General features: G+C 38.1%; 1 protein-coding gene across 3 annotated transcripts in view; it reads right to left on the reverse strand.

The window, feature by feature from the left end:
* The window catches only part of sm (heterogeneous nuclear ribonucleoprotein L), a 110,100-nt gene that overhangs the window by 21,889 nt on the left and 64,305 nt on the right, over positions 1 to 23,906 (reverse strand). For all 3 annotated transcript variants that reach the window (XM_034316788.2, XM_034316785.2, XM_034316786.2), the window contains exon 6: positions 16,154 to 16,217. In XM_034316788.2, coding sequence (XP_034172679.1) covers positions 16,154 to 16,217 — 64 coding nt within the window. The remainder of the gene's footprint in view (positions 1 to 16,153; positions 16,218 to 23,906) is intronic.

Here is a 23,906-nt window from a genome sequence, read left to right on the forward strand (position 1 = left end):
AAAATAAAAAATTTTGCTTTCGCCACGTGAAAACTCGCCGATCGACGTCCGAGCCAGCGGGAAAGTTCCATCATCGTCTTCCAGAAAAAAAGAAAAATCGTAGCCAGCGACAAGCACGTCTCAATGTTTCTAAGAACTGTACACTGCAGAAAGCAATTAAGAAATGTGTCTACATCGTTCTCACAGTTATTGGCGAAAAAAGCTGAAGCTGAACACCACGTGCGCAAGTAGCCACGAATAAAACGAGCGTTATGGTGAAAGGGATGATAAAAAAGAAGAAAGGCTACGGGGTGAAGGACGAAGTATGAATCTTGATGTTGCAAACACGTGGTATCTTAACCGATATGCATAATTAAGCCGGCAGTACATTGATTAACACCAGTGATTGGCATTGATGAGTAGTCAAGTTTCCAATTTGAAAATTTGGATATCTATGTTTCTTAGTTTGGGAATTTGGAGTTTGGAAAATTTGGAATTTCTACATTTCTAAATTTCCTAATTTCCAAATTACCAAATTTCTAAATTTCTAAATTTGAGAATTTTTAAATTTAATATTCTAATTTTCAGAAATTCACGTGTGCACTGCCAGATTAAAGGATTCAGTAACCCATAAAGGTTAACGTATCAAAAACACCATCATACAACACCTTAACGAAGAACCATGAATTTTATTTTGCATCTGCGCGGAAATAAAGTCAACTAAAAAACACGAATAATCTGGATAACACAGACAGTTTTAATCCTCGAAACGGATCGTAAAAAGAACCATAACGGATCGCCCATAAATGGAAATCTTTAGTGTACGTCAAATGCGAATGAAATGTGGACATAAATAAAAAAGGAGACGAGAATCTATTCGATATTTCGTTTAATCGGAAAAGTAGGATAAACTGCTTTCCTCGACGAACTTCTCCATGCACGAACGATACACAGAAAGGGGTTGCCTATTGTATACCCGATCGTATTAAAACGCGATGAATAAATTACGAGAACGAACGATCGTCTCGATGGCTCTTGTCGATCTCGATGAGAACAAATTTTTCTGCTGAGCTTTCGTCGTTTTTTTCCCCTGAAACTATATTAGCAGTCGTGGCGGAAATCGGAACGAGTTTTAACTTCTGAAATGTCTGCTCTTTTTAATACGAAGGCAGGAATGGAATCGAAGAATTTCTGACCCTTTTGTATTTCGTTGACAGTAAAATTTAATTGAAAAGCTCATTTTTCTAACTGGAATATTTGTATTAACGAGTTGAAGAATTTTCAATTTTATCTGTGTAAAATTGTCACGTTTCAAAGTGTTTTTGCACAAAATCGATCGAATATTCATCGGATGCATAAGATGAAAGCAAATAAAAATAAAATACTGGCGGTTTGTGTACAGTCCCACGATTTGATTGCACAAGAAAATTGATTAAACGAAAACAAAGAGGATCCGAAGGAGATGCATCGACAGGAATAAAGATGGGATCTTAAGGAAGCGGAAATGTAGGTCGGCGTTTGCGTTTGTGGCTACCGCGTTCATACCATAAATGTATTATTCGACCGCGAGGAGTTCACTGTTCCGTGAACAATGCACGCGATATTCGCAATATTGGCCTTATTAACGATCACGCGCCACCGCACGCGGCTGACACGTTGAATTTAATCCACGATTCGATCACAGCCGGTGATTTATACGATTATATCGGCATTACTAAAGCGACTTTAATCCTGGATGAGTAACGCATCGAACCATCTCTATCATGATCGAACTCTATCGGCTACTCGATCGCGACTGACGTGGAATGATGAATGAACGTATCATCCCTATTATTGGCTAGAATTTTCAACGAACGAAACGAGGTAACTGATTTCCCCTGTAATCTTATCATCCCCGCCCTAAGTAATGTAATTTATTGTTAAATAATAAAAATATTAATACTGTGAATAGAAAATTGGAAATGTATTTCCAACCCTCGAACAGCGCGGACCATGGAGAGAGCCATAGTTTAATTTTAATTTAATTCTGCATTTTATATTATTTTTATTTTCTAAATTTTACACTGTTCAACCCTGAGCAACCCTTTCGTTTAAAAAATAAGTATCTAACTTTAATCGTTAATACTTTTGTGTAGATTTTGTAAGTTTGAATTATGATTGACCCAAGTTACCCTGTTCAAGGGTTAAATAAAAAACGCTATTAATATTCCACCTAAAATCATAACTATTTGTCTGCTTATACTATCAATTGTATGATATTCTATGTACTCAAAGTGATTTGATTTTCGTTGACTAGCAGAATTAAGGATAATTTCATTTTAAGTAGTATAAACCTTCTATGGTCAGACACAAAGTTTTCTCCTTCCTTGAAACATTTTAATAATTTTCTTGTGTACAACACGGCTGTGCATGAGTTTAAAAAAAATGAAAGGGTGTAAACTAAATAAAGTGGTCCAGTTTGTTTCATAATAATTTCGTTTTTGCTCACAATTTAACGAGTACGGACAAAATGAACGTCGTGTGAGTTCGTGCGGCTGTTACCTGCTGTTATTTTGTGCAGTTCCCGTGTAACGAACGTAATTGTATTTTGTAATTCGTTTAAAGCGTTCCAGTTCTAAATGGGACTGGTGTATAACGAAAAAGTGTAGTGAAAAATTGGGCGATGTTGAAAAGAAAAGAGGGAAGAGGGTATCTGTCATTTGTGCACTTGCTTTGTTACATCAGATTTGAACGTTGTTTTCATTTTATCGAACTTTGATTCGATTTGGAAATAATTGATTAGATTTCATTCGAAAAATCTTTACTTCAGATTATTTCGTTGAGATAAAGTTTAACTTAATTTAGTTCAATTCGAAAGCAGTTCGATTAACTTTGGTGCCGAAAGTTTGGGATTAGTTCGATTTAAAAGCATTCCATTCGGTTAATTTTAATTTCCAAGCTCTTACCTAGGATTAGATAATATTTAACTCGATGTAACGTTTAATTAGAAAGTACTTAACTCGTTTGCTATAACTTCGGACATTTAATGAAGATTCTTGTAATTAGGTTAATACTCGAGTCAATTTAATTCTGTTCTAAAATATTTATTTTGGTTACTTTCAATTCCAAAGTTAATATTATTCATTCATTCAACACTCAATTTGCTAATTTTAATTACCAAATCTACACTTACTATTTTTTCAATTATTAATTTAATTTAGTTTAATCTCAAAATGATCAATTTAAATTCTGGAATTTTTACTTCAAATTTTCTCTATTAAATTACAATTGACTTAATTTACTTCGATTTCACTGAAAGGTCCAATAACTTCACTAAATGCAATGGAAATTACGTTCACTTCGATGCAGTTTAATCCAAAGGTAATTAACATCTACCATGCTAATTTTCGATTCAAAAAACCGTGCTGTCGTTAATAACCATTTAATCCTTTCGTATCAACCGATTTCGACTTTAAAGTCGCTTAGTTCGGCCCGCTTGAGTTTCAAAAGCAGCCGTATCGATTCCCTCTAACACGGAAACGCTCGTTCCAACTTGTTTCCGTTCAAAAACCTCTGACTCGAGCAAGTGCACAAAGGGCGTTCCTAATGTAACCCGTGGAAAACGAAATCCACGATGGAATGTGTGTCCGTAAAAGAGAACGTCGATAGGTTACGTGTCGCTTATGGGGTTTCTTAGTGAACGAGTGTCTCGAAAAGATTACAGGGTGGGTGAAAAGTCACTTTCCCATTTCATAAAGTTCGCTTTCTATCCACCCTGTACACACATATATCTTCTTATACCAGTGCTTTTAATTAAAATTCTCAAATAATTTATTTTCTACTAAAATTTGCCTAGTAATAATAACGTTATTTAATATTAATAAAATTTTGAATTCTTGAAATTGTTCCAATTACGTATTCCGAGTCGTGGTATAAGAAGCACAATATTTGTATGTAATGAAACTCTTTCACGTGTTTGTTGCATTTTGAGAGGAGCACGAATGCAACACGGAACAAAGCAAAAGGGCACCAACTATACAGGAATATGCATGCAAGAGAAACGAAATGAAATTTCATGACCCAGCTACGTTGGGTGTCCCGTTCGATTGTCAATTATTCCATTTCCCGTAATAACGGATGGTTTATTTTCGACGATCGCGCCTCTTTTTTCTTCTAAACGAAACGCGAATCAAATGGCTTTTTCGATAATAACGAAACCTTTTGTGAATTGATCAGGCTGAAATTTAAATTCACTGAAAATTTATTTCGAATCCTTTATCGAGAAACAAACCAATTATCGTATCAATATTTGCGATCCATTCGGTGGGCACTTCGATGAATTTATTAATGAGATAACATTAAATGTCATCGAATGACTACTCGTTTCATATATCAAGGCATCTTTAGCAAGCTTCAACGAACTCTTTGATCAAACATCGTTTCTAACGATCTCAACGGGAAAATTATTCTCTCCGGTGGAATCGTGAACAATTTACTACCTCCTAAAATCCCTTCGCAACTTTTATATCTGCTAGAGAGCCTCAGAATGTCGCGAACCGACGACAAACGTCTGCTAAAACCAGCAATCGACTTCTCTCGTAAATTCTTCAACGTCCAAATAAATATACCGTAAGTGCATCAGAAATGTAACTAAGAATGCATCGTCTGTATTTGGCTCCTTGAGATAACTATTAACACAGACAGTGTTTGTGCCAGAGAATATTCTTGGTTTCCATTGATTATTTTACAAAAAACATGATAGATTTTACAAAATCTTCCAAAGGGTACAAATTGGAATTCGCTATCGTTATTTTCCAAGGAAATTAACCAACAATAGCAACGTTTCGTAACAAATCATTCCAGAATAAGAAAGGATCAATGATGCATCCGCAGCAGAACAATTCACCCCCGATGCATCTCACGATACATTATCTCCGGCTAGATGAAACGTCTTCGAAGCGGAAAGGAACGATCAGTTCCGGGCCAAGTGAAAACTTCCCGAATCGGCAATAACTTTGAAGCCCGGCTCGCTACGATACGAAGAGAAAATCCAAGGTAGGAAAAATAAAAAGTTGCCCGGGCATCGATAAGCGATTTCCTCGGACCAGAGTGATCCCAAGGTTTTCGTTTCGAGGAACACCTTTATCGTCGCTGAAACGCGGCAGAGGGAGGGAGGGGATCAGTCGTGTACATAGTTCACGAACGTGGGAAACACATCAGGGATAGGTGTATCGGGAAATGGGTCGGGAATAATCGTCGTTCGAAAAGATCGATAGGTTCTATAGACGGAAACCACGGCTGGCGACGTGATTGGCGCTTTTCCGCGTTACTAAAAATACCAACGAACTGCTTTCTTCCGCCTTTCACGGAACCATCCCGATGGCTCTTCCGCGAAAAAAATAGTGGACAATTGTATCGGTACGTGTTTCACAAGGAAAATACCGAGACTTTGAAAACCTACTCTTGACACCTCTTTCACTTCGTTGACCCCATTCCTCCTTTTTTTTCCTTCTCGAGCTCTCGTAACTTTCAAACGCAACGTGTGCAAATTATCCGTGACGTACATGTAAAATGCATCGAGAATGACGTGAAAATCAATTTCGTTATATAATTTTAAAGTATCGTTGAAATTCATATGAATGTTTCTAATTAAAAAGGTCATCATTGCTAAAGGAAACTAGTAGACCCATGTATTCCATCATAAGGTTTTCCGTAATCTCGTTCGCAAAAACCTTCTTAATGGCCTTCTTGAATGAAGAAAATAAAATACAGGGAGAAAGTAGGGTACGTATCTGACGAGCAAGCTAGTCGGTAAACAACACCATTAAAATATTACGATAGCAATTTGTCTAGGAGGAAAATTAGGAAAATACTAACGAGAGAAGATGCTCCGAGACGTCGAGTAATTTGGTAAGGACGAAGAATGTTCCTCGTTCGAGGGAAAGAGGAAACGGTTTGTTAAACGAGGATCTCCTAAAATCGCGTAAAAAATGATTTTCCTTCGTTGCTTTAGGGAAGCTACGTCAGAAAGAAGAGAAGGTTGTTCCGGAGAGTACAATGAGGCTTTCAATTACCAGCCTCCGTTCGGTTGCATCAAACGCACGTTTTCGTGGCTGGTTCGAAGACGAGCTCGAGGAAAACGCTTGGCAGATGCCTGTTCCATTTCCCGGCAGCAATTTCCTCGACATCCGTCTGTACTCCCACACGCACGCACCCGGTCTTCCTCTTTCATAGTTCATTTCCAGTGAAATCATCGACCTCGTCGATGCGAGAAACACGTCTGACGATTTGATTTCTCGCCAATTGGACTTCGATTCGCGTTTATCGCGGGATAACCGAGATATAATGCCGGACGAAATCGTCGGGAACGATTCGACGATTATTTCTTTGGCATTTAGAAATCCGGATGTTTGAAATTGAAACAGAATGTTAGAGGAAACTTAAGGCATAGATGCAATTAGAGAATTTTCATGAGAAATTCACACAGATGTCTAAGTAATTATTAGGTGCCTTTTCTATATTTTAATTAAAGATTTATTTTTAAAGAACTATAGTAATTCCAATTATTGAAATAATCTTTATTGTTGTCTTGTCATTTTTCAAATGTTCAAAACCGCGAGAAAATATTCAAATTAAAAATATTAATTAAGAATGCGTAATACTAAAGGCACCGAATTAGTTTGTACATCTAATATTTTGAACTTTGACACTTGCCATCGCTCTAATCAAAATGACAGAAACATCATAGATCCTATGGTCATTTATAATTAAGAAAACGAGTACCAAATTCCCGCGAAACTTCGGATGTCAGCGAAATCTGGTCGGCAGTTCGGCCAAAGAGTTAATAGTCTTCGACATCGGAAAGGAGAGCAGGCAACCGTCGACCGATCAATCACTCAGTGAAAAGTTCAGAACACACAGGAACCATCATCCGCGTTCCGAAACGACAGTTCTTCGTCCGCGGTAAAACGGGCAATGTGTCAACATTATTTACGAGAGTATTCCTCGAGACTGTCCGAAACGTCTTGGGTCGTCTCTGACCGGTGCACCGTCGCTCGAAAATCGCTCACGTCTGTTTTCGGTTGACGATGACTCAGCCGCTGGAACGAAACCGACTAGTGATAAAAATGGTAATCGGGTCAATGCAAACCTTTCATCGACTACAAAGGTCGTTCATTGTAGTCGAAGAAGAAGAGACATCGAATCATCCTCATCCATGAATGATGGAAGTCGAAGTGAGAATATTATTTTTCAAAATCATCGCCTTGAAGAATTTGGCAAGAATAACAATGGAATAAAAAATTAAGCATGAAATCGTTAATCATTTCCTGGCAACTCTCAGTCTACTCAATGAATTTATTACCTGTTCTACTTGGAACACGTGCAGCCAACCACGTGTTAAACCATGAAACTGTACATTCAAACTTCTGAATCTTGATTATAAAATGTTTGAAGGCTACATTTTTTTCCACGATTCAAGTTAAATAGTGGGCGGTTATTTTAACTCGCGGTATATTCGTCCAAAATAAGACTCGTCGATTTTCAGACAAGCCTGTTCGAGGAAGCCTACCATCGGAGCGTAAAGTCTAACGCAGCTGATGCGTCGCACCGGGGCATTAGTAAATAGAATAGAACGAAAACGGAGCGAGACTAAAGCGTTAAGCGAGTAAAAGCGTGGCGTATCTTGGCTTCGCGGAGGACCATCTCGGATCGGTCGGTTTTAATAAATTCGTAACTCACACACGGATCGGCTGCGTCAGCCTTGAATCCCGAAGGAAAGCGCCGTCTCCTGTTAATGACGCTGCTTTACAACTGTCGAGAGTAACGAGCTACACGACCGGGATTCTACGGTTCTAGCCCGAGGAGCACGGCGGATTGTCTTCATGGGATATTTGCGACAGCCTGTTCAGTCACTCATCCCCGCGAACTTCGTTCCACATGGTACGACACGGATAAATAGATTTCATGGACAGAGGAACGGAGGGACGGTGAATTACATCGTGAAAACGATACAACCCGTGTTAATTTCCCTGTTTAACCCTTTACAGACGCGTGTATGTTCTAGGAAAGTGATGGGGTAAGTTATGGGGGGATATACGCCCACCTAACGTCCATAAGTCACCGGACACTTGGACATAGTTGACGACGACTTAACATCGCTATATTTTATAAGAATATTAATTTTTTATATTTCAATCAATTTGTTCATTAATTGTAGTAAGAAATAGAAGGATATTTTTATTTTTATTAAAGAATTTTGCAAATTTTAAAAAGATTACCAATAGAACTTTTAATTATTTAATCTTATGATCTATGGTAACATTTATGGAACAATAAAATTACTTTTCATAATAAAACGAGATTACGTCTAAACAAGCATCCCTAACAAGCCTAAATGCTTGGAAAACATCGTCCAAAGGGTCGAGCTCTTCAAAGTTCCACTTGTCCCCGGTTTTCCACGAGATTTACAATGCACGTCAATGCCACGAGTTTCCAGCTTCCTTAATAAGGGAAAATCTAATGAAGGCCAGCAGAATCGTGGAAAGTTCCGAAACTTTGGTTATTGGACCATCGTGATCTCAGCTGTGCGCTAAGTACTAACAATACTAGGAAAACTTCGGCTCGACGAGGATAAGTTTGAAGATGATAGTGAAAGTGATGCGAACAGAGAACTTGGACAATTGATCGCGAGCTTTATATACTGGATGGCAACGATTCCTTTTGAATCGCTGCCAAATTTAAACTTTCCATCGTTTTCCTGCGACCAACGACATTGTTGAAAGTTTTTCGTTTGACGGAACTTTTCATTTAATCATATAAGAGTATCTTAATTAGAAATCTTGATATATCAAGGAGGGGGTTTTAGACTTGCTTGGAAAAATGTCAAACTATGATGGAAAGTTGAAAATTCCAAGGCATTTTAACTTGACGAAAAGGAAAAGATCGAGCCCTATCTTCCCCTGTTTCCCTTCGACAATCACGAAACTTACCCTTACGCTCCTCCGTCTGCCGTCACCCGTTGCAGCCACCCACGAACTTTCAGACAAATTAGCAATTTGCTAGCATCAGGCTAGCACCCAGAGGCCTCGGATTGGCCGAGAGGTAATGGCTCGACAGCCGAAAATTACGAACCGCCTATTTCGTGTCGTGCACATCAGGATAAACGCATAGTTACACATGTGTTAATTTTAATACGTTTTAAACCCATCAGTGGAAATTTGTATTAATTCTAGAAAAATTATTTAAATATTGTCAGGGGGTCACTGGTAAATATCGCAGATTAATATCCTGCTAATTACATTACACGATATGTTAACATTTCAATTAAGAAATTAAGTAATCACATTTTTGATAATTTAGTGCACTGTTCTACATTTCTCTGGGACAGTTAATATGTTAATTGTGTATACTCTGAGCAAATATCTACTAGTAAGTTTAAACGAGCCATATTTCACGGATTTGAGATACAGAGGAATATATAGTAACTACCCTGCTCCGAATCTTAATTAGAATCCATAACCTTCTACCATCAATTAATATATCATGAAAACCAGACGTATAAAATTCCATCTGAAACCTAATACCAAATAATGGATAATAATCCAGGTAATAAAATGAAGAATTATACTAAACATAAAATTGATCAGTTTGACTCTTGATTTTTACCCTAAATTTCTAACTAAAAGCTCGAACCGTATCATAAACCTTGTTCATCAGGAAACGTCTTATCGTCCAAGATTTACGACACCGTGATCCGCGAAACACAAGATCGCGGTAATAATCCGGAATTTAATTAAACCAACCGCTGGCTGATTGCGCGGAGTAAGCGGTTCGAAACGATACCAGAAGGTAACGATGGAAGTTATGTTTTCCTCTGCTTATCTGGTGTTGCAGGTATCTAGCCGGAAAACGTACGTGAGTGACTGGCTGTGCGAAAGTACTTCCAGCAAACCCCGATATCAACCTCACCAAGACGTCCAGCAGCCAGTAATTGAGCATTAGGGTCGAAGCGGAGGGCGCCTAGGGCGAACTGAACGCGAGACCAGCTGGTAAACGATCCAATTACTGAAAAATGTGTCTGAGATTACTTAACAGGGGTCCAGTTATTACAGATACCTCTCGTCGTAGTTAGGACACCATAATCGCAGAAAGTATCATTGTAAAATATAAAATTATTTGTCCAGCAAGAAACGAAAAATCTCTTTTGTGATATTTGCACAATTTTCAGCTCGTTCGCTCCCGCATTCAGCTTGGCTGGAAAATGCAATATCAAGGGCAGGGTAAAACGAGAAACATTTTGGAGGCGGTTGGGAAGATTTAAAAATTCATTTCGCAGTCTCGTTTCGGGTTCAATCTACGTATGAAGGTATTTCGTTTAGAAAGCTGCCGCACATTTGCGAATTCACGCAGCCTCTGACGTAGACGATCCCGACTGACTGGACAGGCTGCCGCAAATCTTCCGTAAAGTCCACGCTCTACAGTCGAGGAATTCTAATTCGACGCGATGCCACCTCTGGCGAAGTCGCGTAGAGCTTATTGGAACCCTGGCCACAAAGCCGGAAATACCGTTCTCATTGTGCTTCACGCCTACTTTCAATATACGAACCGACTTTATTGTTATCGGACAAGATTCAGAGGATTTTTATAATAAATCGATGATTCCGCATATGAAAATTCTTGTTTCTTTAAATTATTCTAATTATAGAAAATTCTATTAGACACAGTGTAACTAACAAAGCAAACTTGCCAAGCTCGAATGTAAAGACGTCTTGTGAAAGGAGTTACACACTTGAAATTGTTAAGCATCGGCTAAACAATAGCGACAGAAGTGCATTGTGGGTACAAGAATCGGTATTGATAAGAAAACATTCGGTTTCACTTAAGAGAAGAGTCTTCTTTTATCAAGATAACATGGTAAAATGTTTGCTTCGAGTTGGTAACGAAATTTATTTCAAAAGGCGACTAGTCTTTCGACCTGGCCAATATTTCTGTGTACAGTTACTGTAGAATGAGTAATATTTGTAGCGGTTAGTGTGCCAACCGTTAATAGGAAAACGAATGTGTCCTATTATGAATCCTGTGTGAGATTCACCAACCGGTTTTCGAGACGTCGGTCTGAATAGTAAAATGAAATAATTTATTATTGAAAATCAAGTAATTAGATATTTTGTCACAGCGACTTCAAACGATGTGAAAATTACGAAAGGGTTACAAGTTCTCGTGGAGCTTTCGTTTACCCTTGTTCGCGAATCTCCGCAAAGCAATTAAGGGAAACTACCCGATTCACAAGTGACGGAGCTTGAATGCGACGCATCAGAACGCAATAAGACACGGAACACGTGTTGTCACGACTAACTGTCCGTCTGAATATATTTACATGCCAGGTATTCCGAAGTGGGCTCCCCTTAAATTACAAAGCCACGGTATGCGTGTCATCGTACCGGTGACGATTTCTACTTTAGATTAATGAGTTCCCTGATCCCCGAGTGCGTGCTGGATCGAGACGTCCGTGAAACGAGAAGAGAAAAAGCCAGGAATTCACCGCGTAAGCGTTTTCCGAGCGGAAAACGAGCATGTCGCGTGACTATGATAACGAACTCGGCATTCAATTATTCCAAGGTGATATTATTATTAACACCTTACATTGGAATACAAAAAACCTGTGAAACGTGTGTCATGGGTTTGATCCTTTGATTATATATCTATACTTTTTTTTTATCTTATAATTATAATGAAAAATTATAGATAGAACTTGGGTAATTTCATGACTCGTCTAAATGACGATACAAGAAGGTCTGGATTTTGATTTAGTTACAGAAATAAAATATTAAAAATATAGAAGAGTGTTATTTATAAATTTCCATAAGAATTTATTAGGAATTCCTGTATTTATCTCATTAGAAAAATTAATAATTAGGTATTTGAAATTGTGAGAAATATCTACCAAATAGATATTGTAAAAATGATAAATAAAATTAGTGAAAAACGAAAATATGCGTTAAATAATGACATACCTTTCCTATTACTCTAGTTTAAATGATACACGAGGCATCATATCATCATCCATTACAGTTCTTATAATTTCATCAAAATCCCAAACGCACGACACTGTCTGTCAAAATGTTAACCGGCTGCTTATCCCTGACAGAGTTTCCACGAACGTTTCTTGGCGAATATTGAATCCAACAAAGAGAAGAGAAGTTCCGACACCTCAAGGGCAGAATTTCATTTCCCGAATCCCCGATGTCTCCTCGCCGAATCTCAATATTTTATTACACGAAGGATCAACACGGGCAGGGATTCGATCGAATAGAATCTAAAAGATTTCTCGGTGTACCTAGAATCGTCGGTTAAATCCACGATCATCGGGACAAGCTCTGGGAACCTAATCCGAGTAATCGATAATTTATTAACCCTATTCGATTTAACCGGCCGCGGAACCAAGCGAAATAACCCTGCAAGACCTTCCGCGGTGTCTCGTTTCGATTTTTCGCGCCATTTATCCGGAGACTACCAGCCATCAGGATATCCTATAAAGTTTTATGCAAAAGCATTGATCTTTATCGTCGCATTCGTGCCTCGTCTCATAGACCAAGTTTATTCTCGTTTGATCTGGGTCGAGCGAGCTTACGAAACTTAAATCTCTTCTGCCACCGATAGAAGAATTTATACATTTCGAATCGAACCTTCGGCCTCCTTTGTTTCTTACAGAGGATGTTACCAGAAGATTTATACAATTTCGAGTCACTGCATATCGAGAGGCTGATTTTGAAACGCTAACATAAAAGTCCTACGAAATGGCAGCTCTCGAATTTTCAAGGATTCGTCAAAATTGTTTTATACATCAAGCAGCAATAAAAGTGGTAGTAAATAGTTTTATTTGCCTAGCTTTTTGATCCGTAAGTTGGCATTGTCTGTGGTCTGCCATCGCGCGAGGGTAGCCAATGACGCCTCGAATTTTGGTCACCCGTTGCCAAAGCGAAACAACAGATCGGCTACGTGACGACGGAAAATTAGAGCTAACGTGATCGGAAGATTAACTAGTCTCGTTAAAAGCCGCTATTCTTGGAGGGATCGAGCGGGTTACCCGCGTATCGTCGCGGCTATCGTCTCGCAACGACTTTTCGTTAAGTCGTCCCCGGGACACTCTAATGGGACCAATGACGCGAACGGTATGCGGACGAAACGAGAATTCATTTATTCGATTTGAACAGCTGCCATCCCTATTGTCTAGATAATGTTTAACGCATGAAATTTAAGGTTTATGGTGTACCCGAGCGTGCCAGATTCGATTAACTCGGTTCTTAAAAGGTTATTTAAAAAATATAACCAGTGATTGATTAATTATCGAATTTAAATTCTACAAAACTGATACAAAATTAATTCTTCGCTAGTTCGTCCATTTTCGCCAAACACGGTGCGACAAACTTAAATATATTCGAGCACGTGACAAATGGCTCTAAAGTATTCCCTCTATTTATATTCCATGTTTGTCCGCTACACATTCGCACGCGGGTAATCAAATTGTCTGACACGTGTTACGCATCTAAATTCTGCCTCTCTGTCTTCCTGTTTCATTAGGAAATGCTTTAAACTTCTAGGGAGATTTATACCTTATTGGTATCTTAATACCTTTCATATTTTATCAAACACCCTTGCATAGAAATTAAAAAGGAATCACGAGATCAAACTAAAAAGAGAAGTGTATGATTTACAAATTTTTAATTAAAAATACCATAGTCGAAACAGTACTCTACCTCTGAATTCTCATTTCGTTATTCAAACAAGGAGCCGAAAAATCATGAAACTGATAGGAGGGAGCAAACAGAAGGATCGGTATCGTGACCAGTAATTACCGTGAAAAGTAGTCGGAGCACTCGGACGCGTTTCTTTAGCGGAAATGAAGGTGGCTGGAAAGCAAGCGTCTGCATCTAATGAAACTTTCATCACCTCGGCGTGGATACAGGCTGGAAAAGGTTAGAAGTGCAGCAGCCAACCTGACCTATCTTCGGCTTAATTGATGTAGCGATCCACTCGAAAAGGTTACTCGTGAATCGCGACCAGTTACGAGAAATTAGCACCTTTAGGTGTTCTCCAGCCTTGAATTACGAACTGAATCTTTTTACCGTTCGAATTTCATTCGACGATTTCATGGAACGAAGGCCAAGGGTCAACTTTCGAGCACCCATTCAAAACGCGATGGAGTTTTTATCATGAGCTCTCTAGGTGATTTATTTCTGGAAAAAATACTGCTAATTGCAGTGTTCTTTTTCGAAGAAGCGATTGATAAATTGGGAAAAGTTTCTGAAAATTTGTCTTCTTCTCGAAACAAACTTGTCGCCAAGTCGCGACACTAATTACCAGGGAAATTCGTCTTTGAGGCTGCTTCGAGATTTTGCAAATTCGAAGACATCCGTGACGGCTATGAGTGACACGCGGTTCAAGCCGCGTGTAATTGGACCGAATTCCTCGAGTTCTGTGGCCGCTTGTCGTTTACGCGGATTCGCGTCTCGGTTTTGTACCTGGCACGCGATTCGCGAGACCGATACCGGTTCTCTCAACTTCTTGCGGTTATCGCGCGTTCAATTGCTTCGGGTTATTCGAAAAATAAACGAGACATCGTCGATCAATTTGATCGAAACTATCATTACGGGAAAAGCAAACGTACGGCAGAGAGAAATTCTATTTCAACGACTTAGCAAACGTGGAGAGTTGCAACTAAAATCCAGTTGCAAAAGCGGATCTGGTCCCGGCGTGGAACCGAAAGGCAAATTGGGTCAAAGAAGAAAATTCTAGTTCGAAACGTCGAATCGAACAGACCGCTCGTCGCTGGCTTGTAAGCGAGACATCAATTTGTCGCCCGTAGTGGAATAAATTGCCATCGAATAATTGCGATTCAAAATGGAAAAAAATATCGTATCGGTGTCGCTCTAACGAGTGCCTTTATCCTTCTGGATCGCATCGACTGATACGACAGTCGTGTTTTCACAACGAACGTCCCTCGAGTTTTCAAGCTTCGACCGTATACGCTTCGTAACTTTCGCGTCGATCTTTTGTCAAAAACGTGGCACACACGTACACGTGACAAGTATGTGTGACTCTCGTTTGCCATGTACGTCGAATACGCGAGCAATCGATACGAATGAAGAACCGTTCCCATTGGTGACCTCTGCAAATGAATTAAATGGAAGATTCCTGATACAAGACAATCCCTGATAGAATTCTTCTCTGATCATGTATTTCTATTTCAAATTTCAATCAAAATTAAATGAATAATAATTATATTTTCAAAAGAACAATAGAATTTTAAGGAAAGAAGAGTTAGGATGCATAAGTATACGTGTTTGAATTCTTGAATATATAAAACTAAGGGAGAAAAATATATTGACACTGATGATGATGTTTGTAATATTAAAAATATGAACTTTAATATAAGTGATTTTATCAGAGACAATCCAATTATAAAATCACAAACCCTCACGTTCAGAGGTAAAATTCAAGAGTTCATTAAAAAAAAGTGTATCTTTTGTGTGGTGGTTTCACTTGAGACGAAATTTTTGTAAATTAGAATTCCACAATAACACCTACAATTTAATTACACGAAGACTAATTATAGTTAGAAAAACAACTCTATCGTTCAGAAATACAATCGAATGGAATTCTCTCGAGATAAGTGGACGAAAAAAGAGAGAAATATTTGTACGTAGGGAATTCCGTTGGAACGAGCTCGTGTTTTGTACGATTCGCGTGTAGAACTTAAATTGAACCGTGTTCCACTGTTCGAGGCTAATTTCCTCGCGTCCAGCGTTCTTGAATGAACGTTCGATCGACGTTTCCGTGTCCAAGTAGTTCTAGCAAACATATACGCGAACCTAACGAGGAATGCATTTTACGGAAACCCTTCAAGCTCGTACCGGGACTAGGTTTTATCCAATTAGCGTCTCCTACTCGCTGAGCTAAGAACACGAAACAAGAGGAAGCCGTGAGATTCGCGTACGCGAAACAGAGGCGCCCAAAGGGAATGATTCTTCTATTGCGTACGTGAAAAATTTTTCCGGTACACGGGTTCTTACGCGCGACGTCGAAAATGAATTGTGAATAATAAACGAACGCAACGTCGATGAGAAGAATCAAGAATGATAAAATAAATAAGAAACGGAGAGATAGAGAAAGGGTTAGAAATAGTGGAACTCACCCAACGTTGGTGTCGTGTAGTCCCAGCTCTCGGCGTCATTTTTGTAAACGTTCAACTTTGTAGGCTGAAACAAAAAAAATAGACAAAAGTTAGTTTTAAGACTGGAACCAATATTCTATATTTTTGCAAATTCTATACAATCAATCATCCTTATGAAAAAATATTTACTCCAATAAATTCCTAAAATTGCCCATATTTCCTAAGATTTTTAGTACAAAATTGACAATATTTTCTGCAATCAATTCATGTTATTCAGAATAACAATAGAAAAGGATTTATAGAACCTGTGATGCTTTCATAAAAATGATCTATGATCTCAGATTTCTAAACATTCGATGAACAATTTATGGGGTTGTGAAAGGTGGGGAAATCTGATATAGCAGTGAAATGTACAACAATTGATGCTCCACTGTTTCGAGATCATCCCCTGCACGTTAGGCGTCCAGGTAACGTTCATCTAAAGCTAAGCCCTCGTAATTTCAAGCCGGGCAACCGTGGAAATTTAACACATTCCGTGCAGTAGCACTCGACGATCGTGCCCGGAATTATTAATATGGGAATTTAACGTGTAGAGCCTGCACTCGTCGCCCCATAAATCCCCGATTAGTTATGCATGTAACGTTGCAAAATGAATTATACAAATACGCAGGCGGAGCTGGAATAGCGAGAATTATACAAATTCTCAGGAAACGTAGGCATAATAGGGTTATAACGAGGGCCCCTGGAAAATAGGGCCCAGAGCTGTAACTCCCTTTCTGTAGTTTGACGAATAAATTGCCTATAATTAAAAAAATTAAAAACAAGAAAAATTTCAGTGATTCGATTAAACTTTCGCCCACGAGGCATACTACCCTTACATAGATTAAATATAAAAGCGGTGTTAAACTTGTTTATTTAGTCCGCCCGGTGAAACTTGTCTGAAAATCTGTATCGCTTTGCAGCTCAATATTTTGTTAAATTTCAATCAAGCTAACGTTATTACACGTCACTTTTGTACGAAGCTACCTTTGACGCGGGTGTACACTCTGTTCTCCGAGTTTTCAAAGTTTTTTTATTTATATTCCCTCTTTCGATACTCCCACGAGGAAACGTGGAGCAGAGTTTCTCTTTGTTCCCGAAAAAAATTTAATTCTTTGTCGACGTGTCGCGCGGAGCTTCGTCGAATAATCTCCCCGTTTCCCGTGGGAAGAGAGTTCTCTATTTTTTTTTTATTTCTCCTTTCTGCATTCATAACTGTTCCAGTCGACGAGGAAAAATCGAAAATTTACAACCAAGATGAGATTTGATCGATGGCGTTGAATTATTGCTGGAAGAGTAACGTCGATGAAGAAGGATTAGCGACAGATGCTTTATTTTCAAAGGGATTGTTTATGGTTCACTTCCGTAAACTGTGTCGACGTTGTTAACAGAGAGTTTTTGAGATACTTTTTTTTTCTCTGATTCGATGGATGATTTATGTATGTGTAACTTGTGCTCTTTTATGGAATTTGGATGAAGCAGTGTGAAATGCCAATCAAAGGAATTATTTAAAATTAGATTTCATCGAAAAAAATTGGATACAAAAATATTGTATTGGAAAATAAATGAATGAATAAATATACATTCGAACTGGGACTCTATTCACACTGGGCTGTTTTTTAATCTATCCATATTGCTTGAGAAACAAATCGATTGCGGACTGATTGCTTTTTTATACCTCAACACGGTCTTAAAGTACGTCGAGCAATCAATAGGTGAAGGGAAGCTTGTGAAAACAATGGAAAAGCTAGTCCCTGATACGGAAAACTAGAAGTGTTCTCGTAAAGAAAATTAACTTCTAGATCCTCGAGTTCTTAATTACTTAGTCACTTAAAATTTTCCATTACAGTTCTTCCACTATAATGTATTGAAATGTAAACGCCTAGTTAATTAAAGTTTAATGTATTTCTTCAACCTCTTAGACAGTAACTTCCATTATTAATCTCTTCGAATCTGAATTTATAGAGGAAATTATTTGGATCTGCCAAAATTGCGTCCAAAAGCTCATTAATAGCTTGACTTTTTCAACGTATTAATTACATAATACTATTAATCATATATGAGTGACGTGACGGAAAATTTAATGAACACTAATGATGTGTTAAATATTAACTCTTGACGAGGGTTCTCATTAAGGATTAAAATGTTAGAAAAAACATGAAATGATTTTCTGTTGAACTTTGAGTGGAAAGAACCTTTCCCAATTCGCCATAATCCTGTAATTAATTACAACGATCTCATAATAAATTCACTGTTCGGAAAATTCTAAACGAATGAAACAAGTTTCATGCGGTTGCTCCGGTCGCACAAGCGAGTTCGAATTATCCGTTCGTTGTAATTAACTCTGTTCGCTGGTCGATCTATGCATAAAATTTATCGGATTACGTAGCGAGCTTACGCCTGTAGAGCGTGCCGTAAATTTCAGTCTTCTCCGGCGTGCTTTCAGCGATCGTAAAAACGTCCGGCTATGCTCTTCGGTTAACAAATGCTCCAACGTCCCCCTTTCTCATAAGAATAATTCTGGCGATAGGATAGAAAGTAAAGCGCATCCTTCAGAGCGAGAAAGATAAACCGTGTGAGCCGCAGGGATGATCGATACAGATCAATATAAAATATTTTCATCCTTAACCCTTTCACCGTGAATTGTATAAATTTTACAAAAAGGAAAAAGATGAAAATAAAATGGACTGTGACTTTACTATCATTTCACTTTAAGTGCAACGATGCACTTAAATGCAAATGTAGTTTTTTCTAATGGGCTCATTTTTTGAACATTTTACTATAACACTTTTTTAATAGAAAATGTACAAGGGAATTTATATGGGCAAAAAGAAATTTGCAATTCGATTTTTTAGAAAAGTGCATTTCAAAGTGCATCGTTGCACTTTTAATACGGTCGCAGAAAAGTAGACCTCCTGGTTTAAACTGACCGAATGTAACGTATGTTCAGCAACTGGTAGCAGCTGAACGAATGAGAAGCAGGCAAAGGAATGGCGAAGAAAAGAGAAAATGGACGGATTTTCCACGATAAAACATTTCTAAAGGGGAGCAATGAACAGCATTCGCCAGTAGGGAACAAATCTTCTCCAAACCGAACGTTTACTACCAGTCCCGTTCGCGGACTAAACCGGCCCAATAAAGCGTTTGAAAATGCAAGATTAATCGAACGATAAATTCACAGGGAAATAAGCGCCCTTTGACTTGCCAAACCGATGGTATTGTGTGCAAAGTGGCAAAATAAACCGAGGTCAATGAACCTCTTCCTTCTTTAAATCCTACATACATTTCGCTAAAAGTACTTTCAAATAGAGTAATATTTTTCTTTTTCAAATATATTCTTCTTGCTCTGATTAGAATTTTCTTTCAAGCATATTACTTGGCAGTGTTATTTATAATTTGGTATATAAACTTCCAAATTATTGAAATTATAATTGAATTCTAGTCCACTCTGCTCCTAAATACTTGACTGCCTTTTCTATGGTTTAATTAAATATGACTACATATATTAACATTTGAAATTGAAGATTTATGACATTTATGGGTACTAACAATGACACCTTGGCAAACACGATTAGTGGTAATAAAATCCAACAGATGAAAATACATTTCTGTCACTTACAATCAGAAATAAATTTCCTAAATTACACATGATGGTTTTACTCCTTAATGGATCTGGAAGAGTCAAAAGAGCAAACGGAGCAGAAATAATAGAAAATATTTTAAATTTAATGAGGCATCAATTTTAAATCTCTTTCTCGTGCCAAGATTGAATAAAGGAATATGGTCGAATGAGGAAGCGTTGCACTTCGACCGAAGTTACAGTAGGAAATAATGAAAGAACTTTAGCACCTAACGTTTCCACCGTTCTATACGTAACTTTCAATTCGTATGTACGTTGCTCTGAAACAGAACCTATCAGTACTATCCCGGTGATAACGCGGCAATACGTATCGATTCGGCGTCAAATATTTATCCTGATACCGTGGATACCCGTAGATAGCAACGACAATTTGGTCGATAGTAAAATTCCACCAAAAGAGATACAGAGAGAAAATTTCGGCGAGAATTACAGGCTCGTTCCACGCCATCCTTCTTTGTGCAGAAAAATATTTCCAAAACAATATCGCGTGTTGTACGAATGAAAGAACACCTACATATTTATTACAGGTGGACCACAGCGGCCAAATGGTATTCCAATATTCCTTGGATATAAATTATAAGCTGTTTGATTTTCCATGGAAGCAATGCTAGAGAAATAGCTACCAAACGTCGGAGGTTTAATATCTTTTGCAATTTCATTTGCAATTTAACTCGATTCATGTGTGCTATAATTTAGAGTAGCTTGATTACAATTTTTAATTACTATGAGTCATTAAAAATTAAAAGGCTCCGGATGATAATAATATTGCTATATCATATTTAGTACAAAAATAGAATTATAAATAATTATGAAAGAAAAGATTGTCATTTGTTAGGGGTTGAAACCAGAAAAAAGAAAATGAACAAAACTCCCGAAAATTTATGTGGGAAGTCACAGAACCCAGGGCGATATTTCTAAACTGTATTTTTCATGGATCTAAATAGTCAGCATTCATGAACGTCTCAAGAATAAGTAACGTAAGAAAATACATATCTGTTCTCCCCACAGCTGCGACCTACGGGTCGACAATAACCTTAATTGCTCCCCTATCTTTCTCTTTCCGTCGACTTGATACGTCCTGGCTGTGCCATACATTCTCACCGCGATATTTCGTCTGATTTATCGCCGTGCCGGCTGGCGGAGAGAGAAAAAAAGAATGCACTTGCTCTTTTGTCGGGATGCACTTTTTTAGCGGATAAAAATTTCGGGCTGTTGCCGCGGAATGAAGAAAAAAAAAAAGCGAAAATGGTGTAAAACAGAGAAAATATCAAGCGAAAATAGCCGACACGATGCGACGGCGGGGAAACTTTTGGAAAAGATTGCCGGCCACGATCCGCGTTTGAAAGCTTCTATTTTTGTTGAAACTTTCATGCCGGTCGCTCGAAACCGGTGATTTGTGAAGGATCGAGCCAGCCGAGCGTGCTTTCGTATGAATTAAACTGTCTCTTTGCGCGCGAAGGTTCAAAGACCTCGAACAGCGACGCTGAAACACCTTTATCAAATGAAATAATGACTACAATCGCACTTTTCGAAGCCTCTGTTACATTACAAGAAATACTTGGTTGCATTTCTAAATTTAAAACGAGGCACGTGGTAAATTTTATTTCCTGTTAAATAAATGTAGCTACAATAGCAGATAATCCTTTCATCTCCTAAACAAGTTTCACGATTTCCAAAATAAAATTTAATACTTAAATCTCCTTAATTTTTTCAATTTCTAAAAAAAGAAGCTACAGAAACATGACGTTTCAGTAATCTCAGAATAGGAAACGGTAGCGAAGAATTTCCAGAGTAGCAATTGCAAATCGTATCTTCGCGTTGCACTTAAGCAAAGTAGATAATCCTGATCGAGCCGTGTTCATCCTTTCTGCACGGAAAGAAGCTGCAGCTAATCCGTCTCTATAGAATGATCCTGCGCCAAAACGTTTCCCTCTCGTCTTTTCCATCGAGCACAAAAGCGTCTCCTCTCCCTCTCGCGTTAACCGCGAATATACGAAACGTCGTTCCGAAGGAAAAATCGTTATTCTTCCGGTCGTTTCGCGGCCAAAGTGAGTCGCGGAAACGTTTATAAATATCCAAGCGAACCGCCGTAAAATGCGACGATAAACGGTAGCAAGGAACGCAGCGCATCCGAGGTGATTGAAGCACAGGGTGCACGAAATTGCGTTTCGCAATCGAGCCCTCGCAGGAGAAATTATTGAAGCTGCGAGATAAGGCTCGGCCATGATAACGACATGCCACGGGAATTATTCAAGCGGTGGAAAACGCTAATTTCGCGGCAAGAAGGAATGTGCCTTGGAACTGCTCGAGGCGTACCGCCTTGTTTCCTCGCCTACGGGCTACCACCTTATTGGATTTCCCGATGAAAGTTGAATCAAGCAGCCGGGATTCTCTGAACATCGCGATGAAACGTCGCCGACGAAAATGAACAGAAAAATGAAAAATGAAATATGCTGATTTCTAAGTAGAAAAGTTTTGACTCGAAGTCGTCAGAAAAGTTTTTGTCACTTTGGATAATCACAAGGATGCATTACAATTTCTGTGAATTCTCTAAAGAATTATTTTTTAGTGAAAATTTTGCAAATTTTGATTATTTTCACGAAACCCTGTAATTTTTATCTGAGAAACCATTTGACCAACTGTGTCCACTTCTTCCTTATTTTAAACTGAGAATGTTTCTTGTAAAGGAATTAAAGTACTGTACGTATACAATGGTAAAAGAGTAAAGTAAGAGAAATGAAAAGTACAAAGAGTAAATACACTCGGATCTACGTTGCTAAACGATAACAGTTTCCTGTGAAAACTGAGAGAACCTGACACCGACAACGACTCTCGCTTGCTCTCGTTTCGAGATCATTTCACGATATGTTTTCTAACGAAAACCTTTGAAGATGGAACAAGAGAAGGGTAGCCAGGGATGGGAAACAGAGACACGTAGTAACAGAGATGCAAAGAGAAAATGCTAACCCTGCTTTTAGGTCAGCTCGCGTTGCTTCAATTCGAGAAAGCTTTTCCGAGTTCAAGTGAGCGTTATCGAAGGAACGTGAGGGAGAAAAGTTCGGAGTGACGATTCTGAGATTATTGTGACGTTTTAAGATGCAAGAAGAATGTTCGAATCATTGCAAGTGCTTCGACAATTCAATCATATGATCGATCCATTCGGAAAATAAGAAGTAATTTAAAATATTTCCACTTCGATGCTTCTGAAAATATTATAAAATAATTTCTTGAAAAGAGAAATAAATATTTTAATATTAGGTATGTGTGAAAGTAATGACTGTTATTATTTTCTAAAAATTACAGCTCTTGATAATTAAATAGCAATTATTTGGCTTCAAATGTCAAGTTGATTAATTTTGAAGGATTTGGTTTTCTGCATTTACCAATGTCAATGAGATCGAGTTAAATATATTTTTTAAAATGCAAAAAAATAATTATACTAATAAAGAAACTCCTATATAAGAGAGCTGTCCACAAATAATTATAAATAACAGTAATAACTTTCATGGTAAATTTCTTTAGCAGATTGATCGAAAGATACAAAGGCTCGTGTATCAGGTCACCGATCACAATAATCCCTGATTTTTTATTCGACCCGATCGAACTGGAACCATCAGCAGTATCGGTTCGCAATTAATGGAGAAAGAACACCGGGGAAATTAATATGACGACCGAGACCTCGTAATTTCGATGACAGTACCATTGTCCTCCCGCTCGAGCTTCGTTTCATTAATTTTAATTAAACGTCGAACATATTTAATTAATTAAATCTCGTTTCTCGCGTTATCTCCTATGCGCGACAGTTGTCGTCGATCAATAGCGAAATTTCGTATGACAGGAAAAGTTTCACGATAATGATTGTTCAAGTGTTTTTGTGTAATAATGTTATATGGCAGAATCTCGAGTTAGATTAAGATAGAAACAGAAATTTTTGAAAACAAAATTTAAATAAAATTCATCTGAATTCCTTTAATATTTAACAGCTAAAAATATGTTTCTGACCTATTAATTAATTTCTATTTCTAATCTATCTTCTTACAATTAGTGCAACGATGCACCAAAAATGCAACTGCACCTATTATCGCAGTTATCTGA

The sequence above is a fragment of the Osmia lignaria genome, chromosome 16 (assembly GCF_051020975.1).
Source record: "Osmia lignaria lignaria isolate PbOS001 chromosome 16, iyOsmLign1, whole genome shotgun sequence".
NCBI lineage: Eukaryota > Metazoa > Arthropoda > Insecta > Hymenoptera > Megachilidae > Osmia > Osmia lignaria.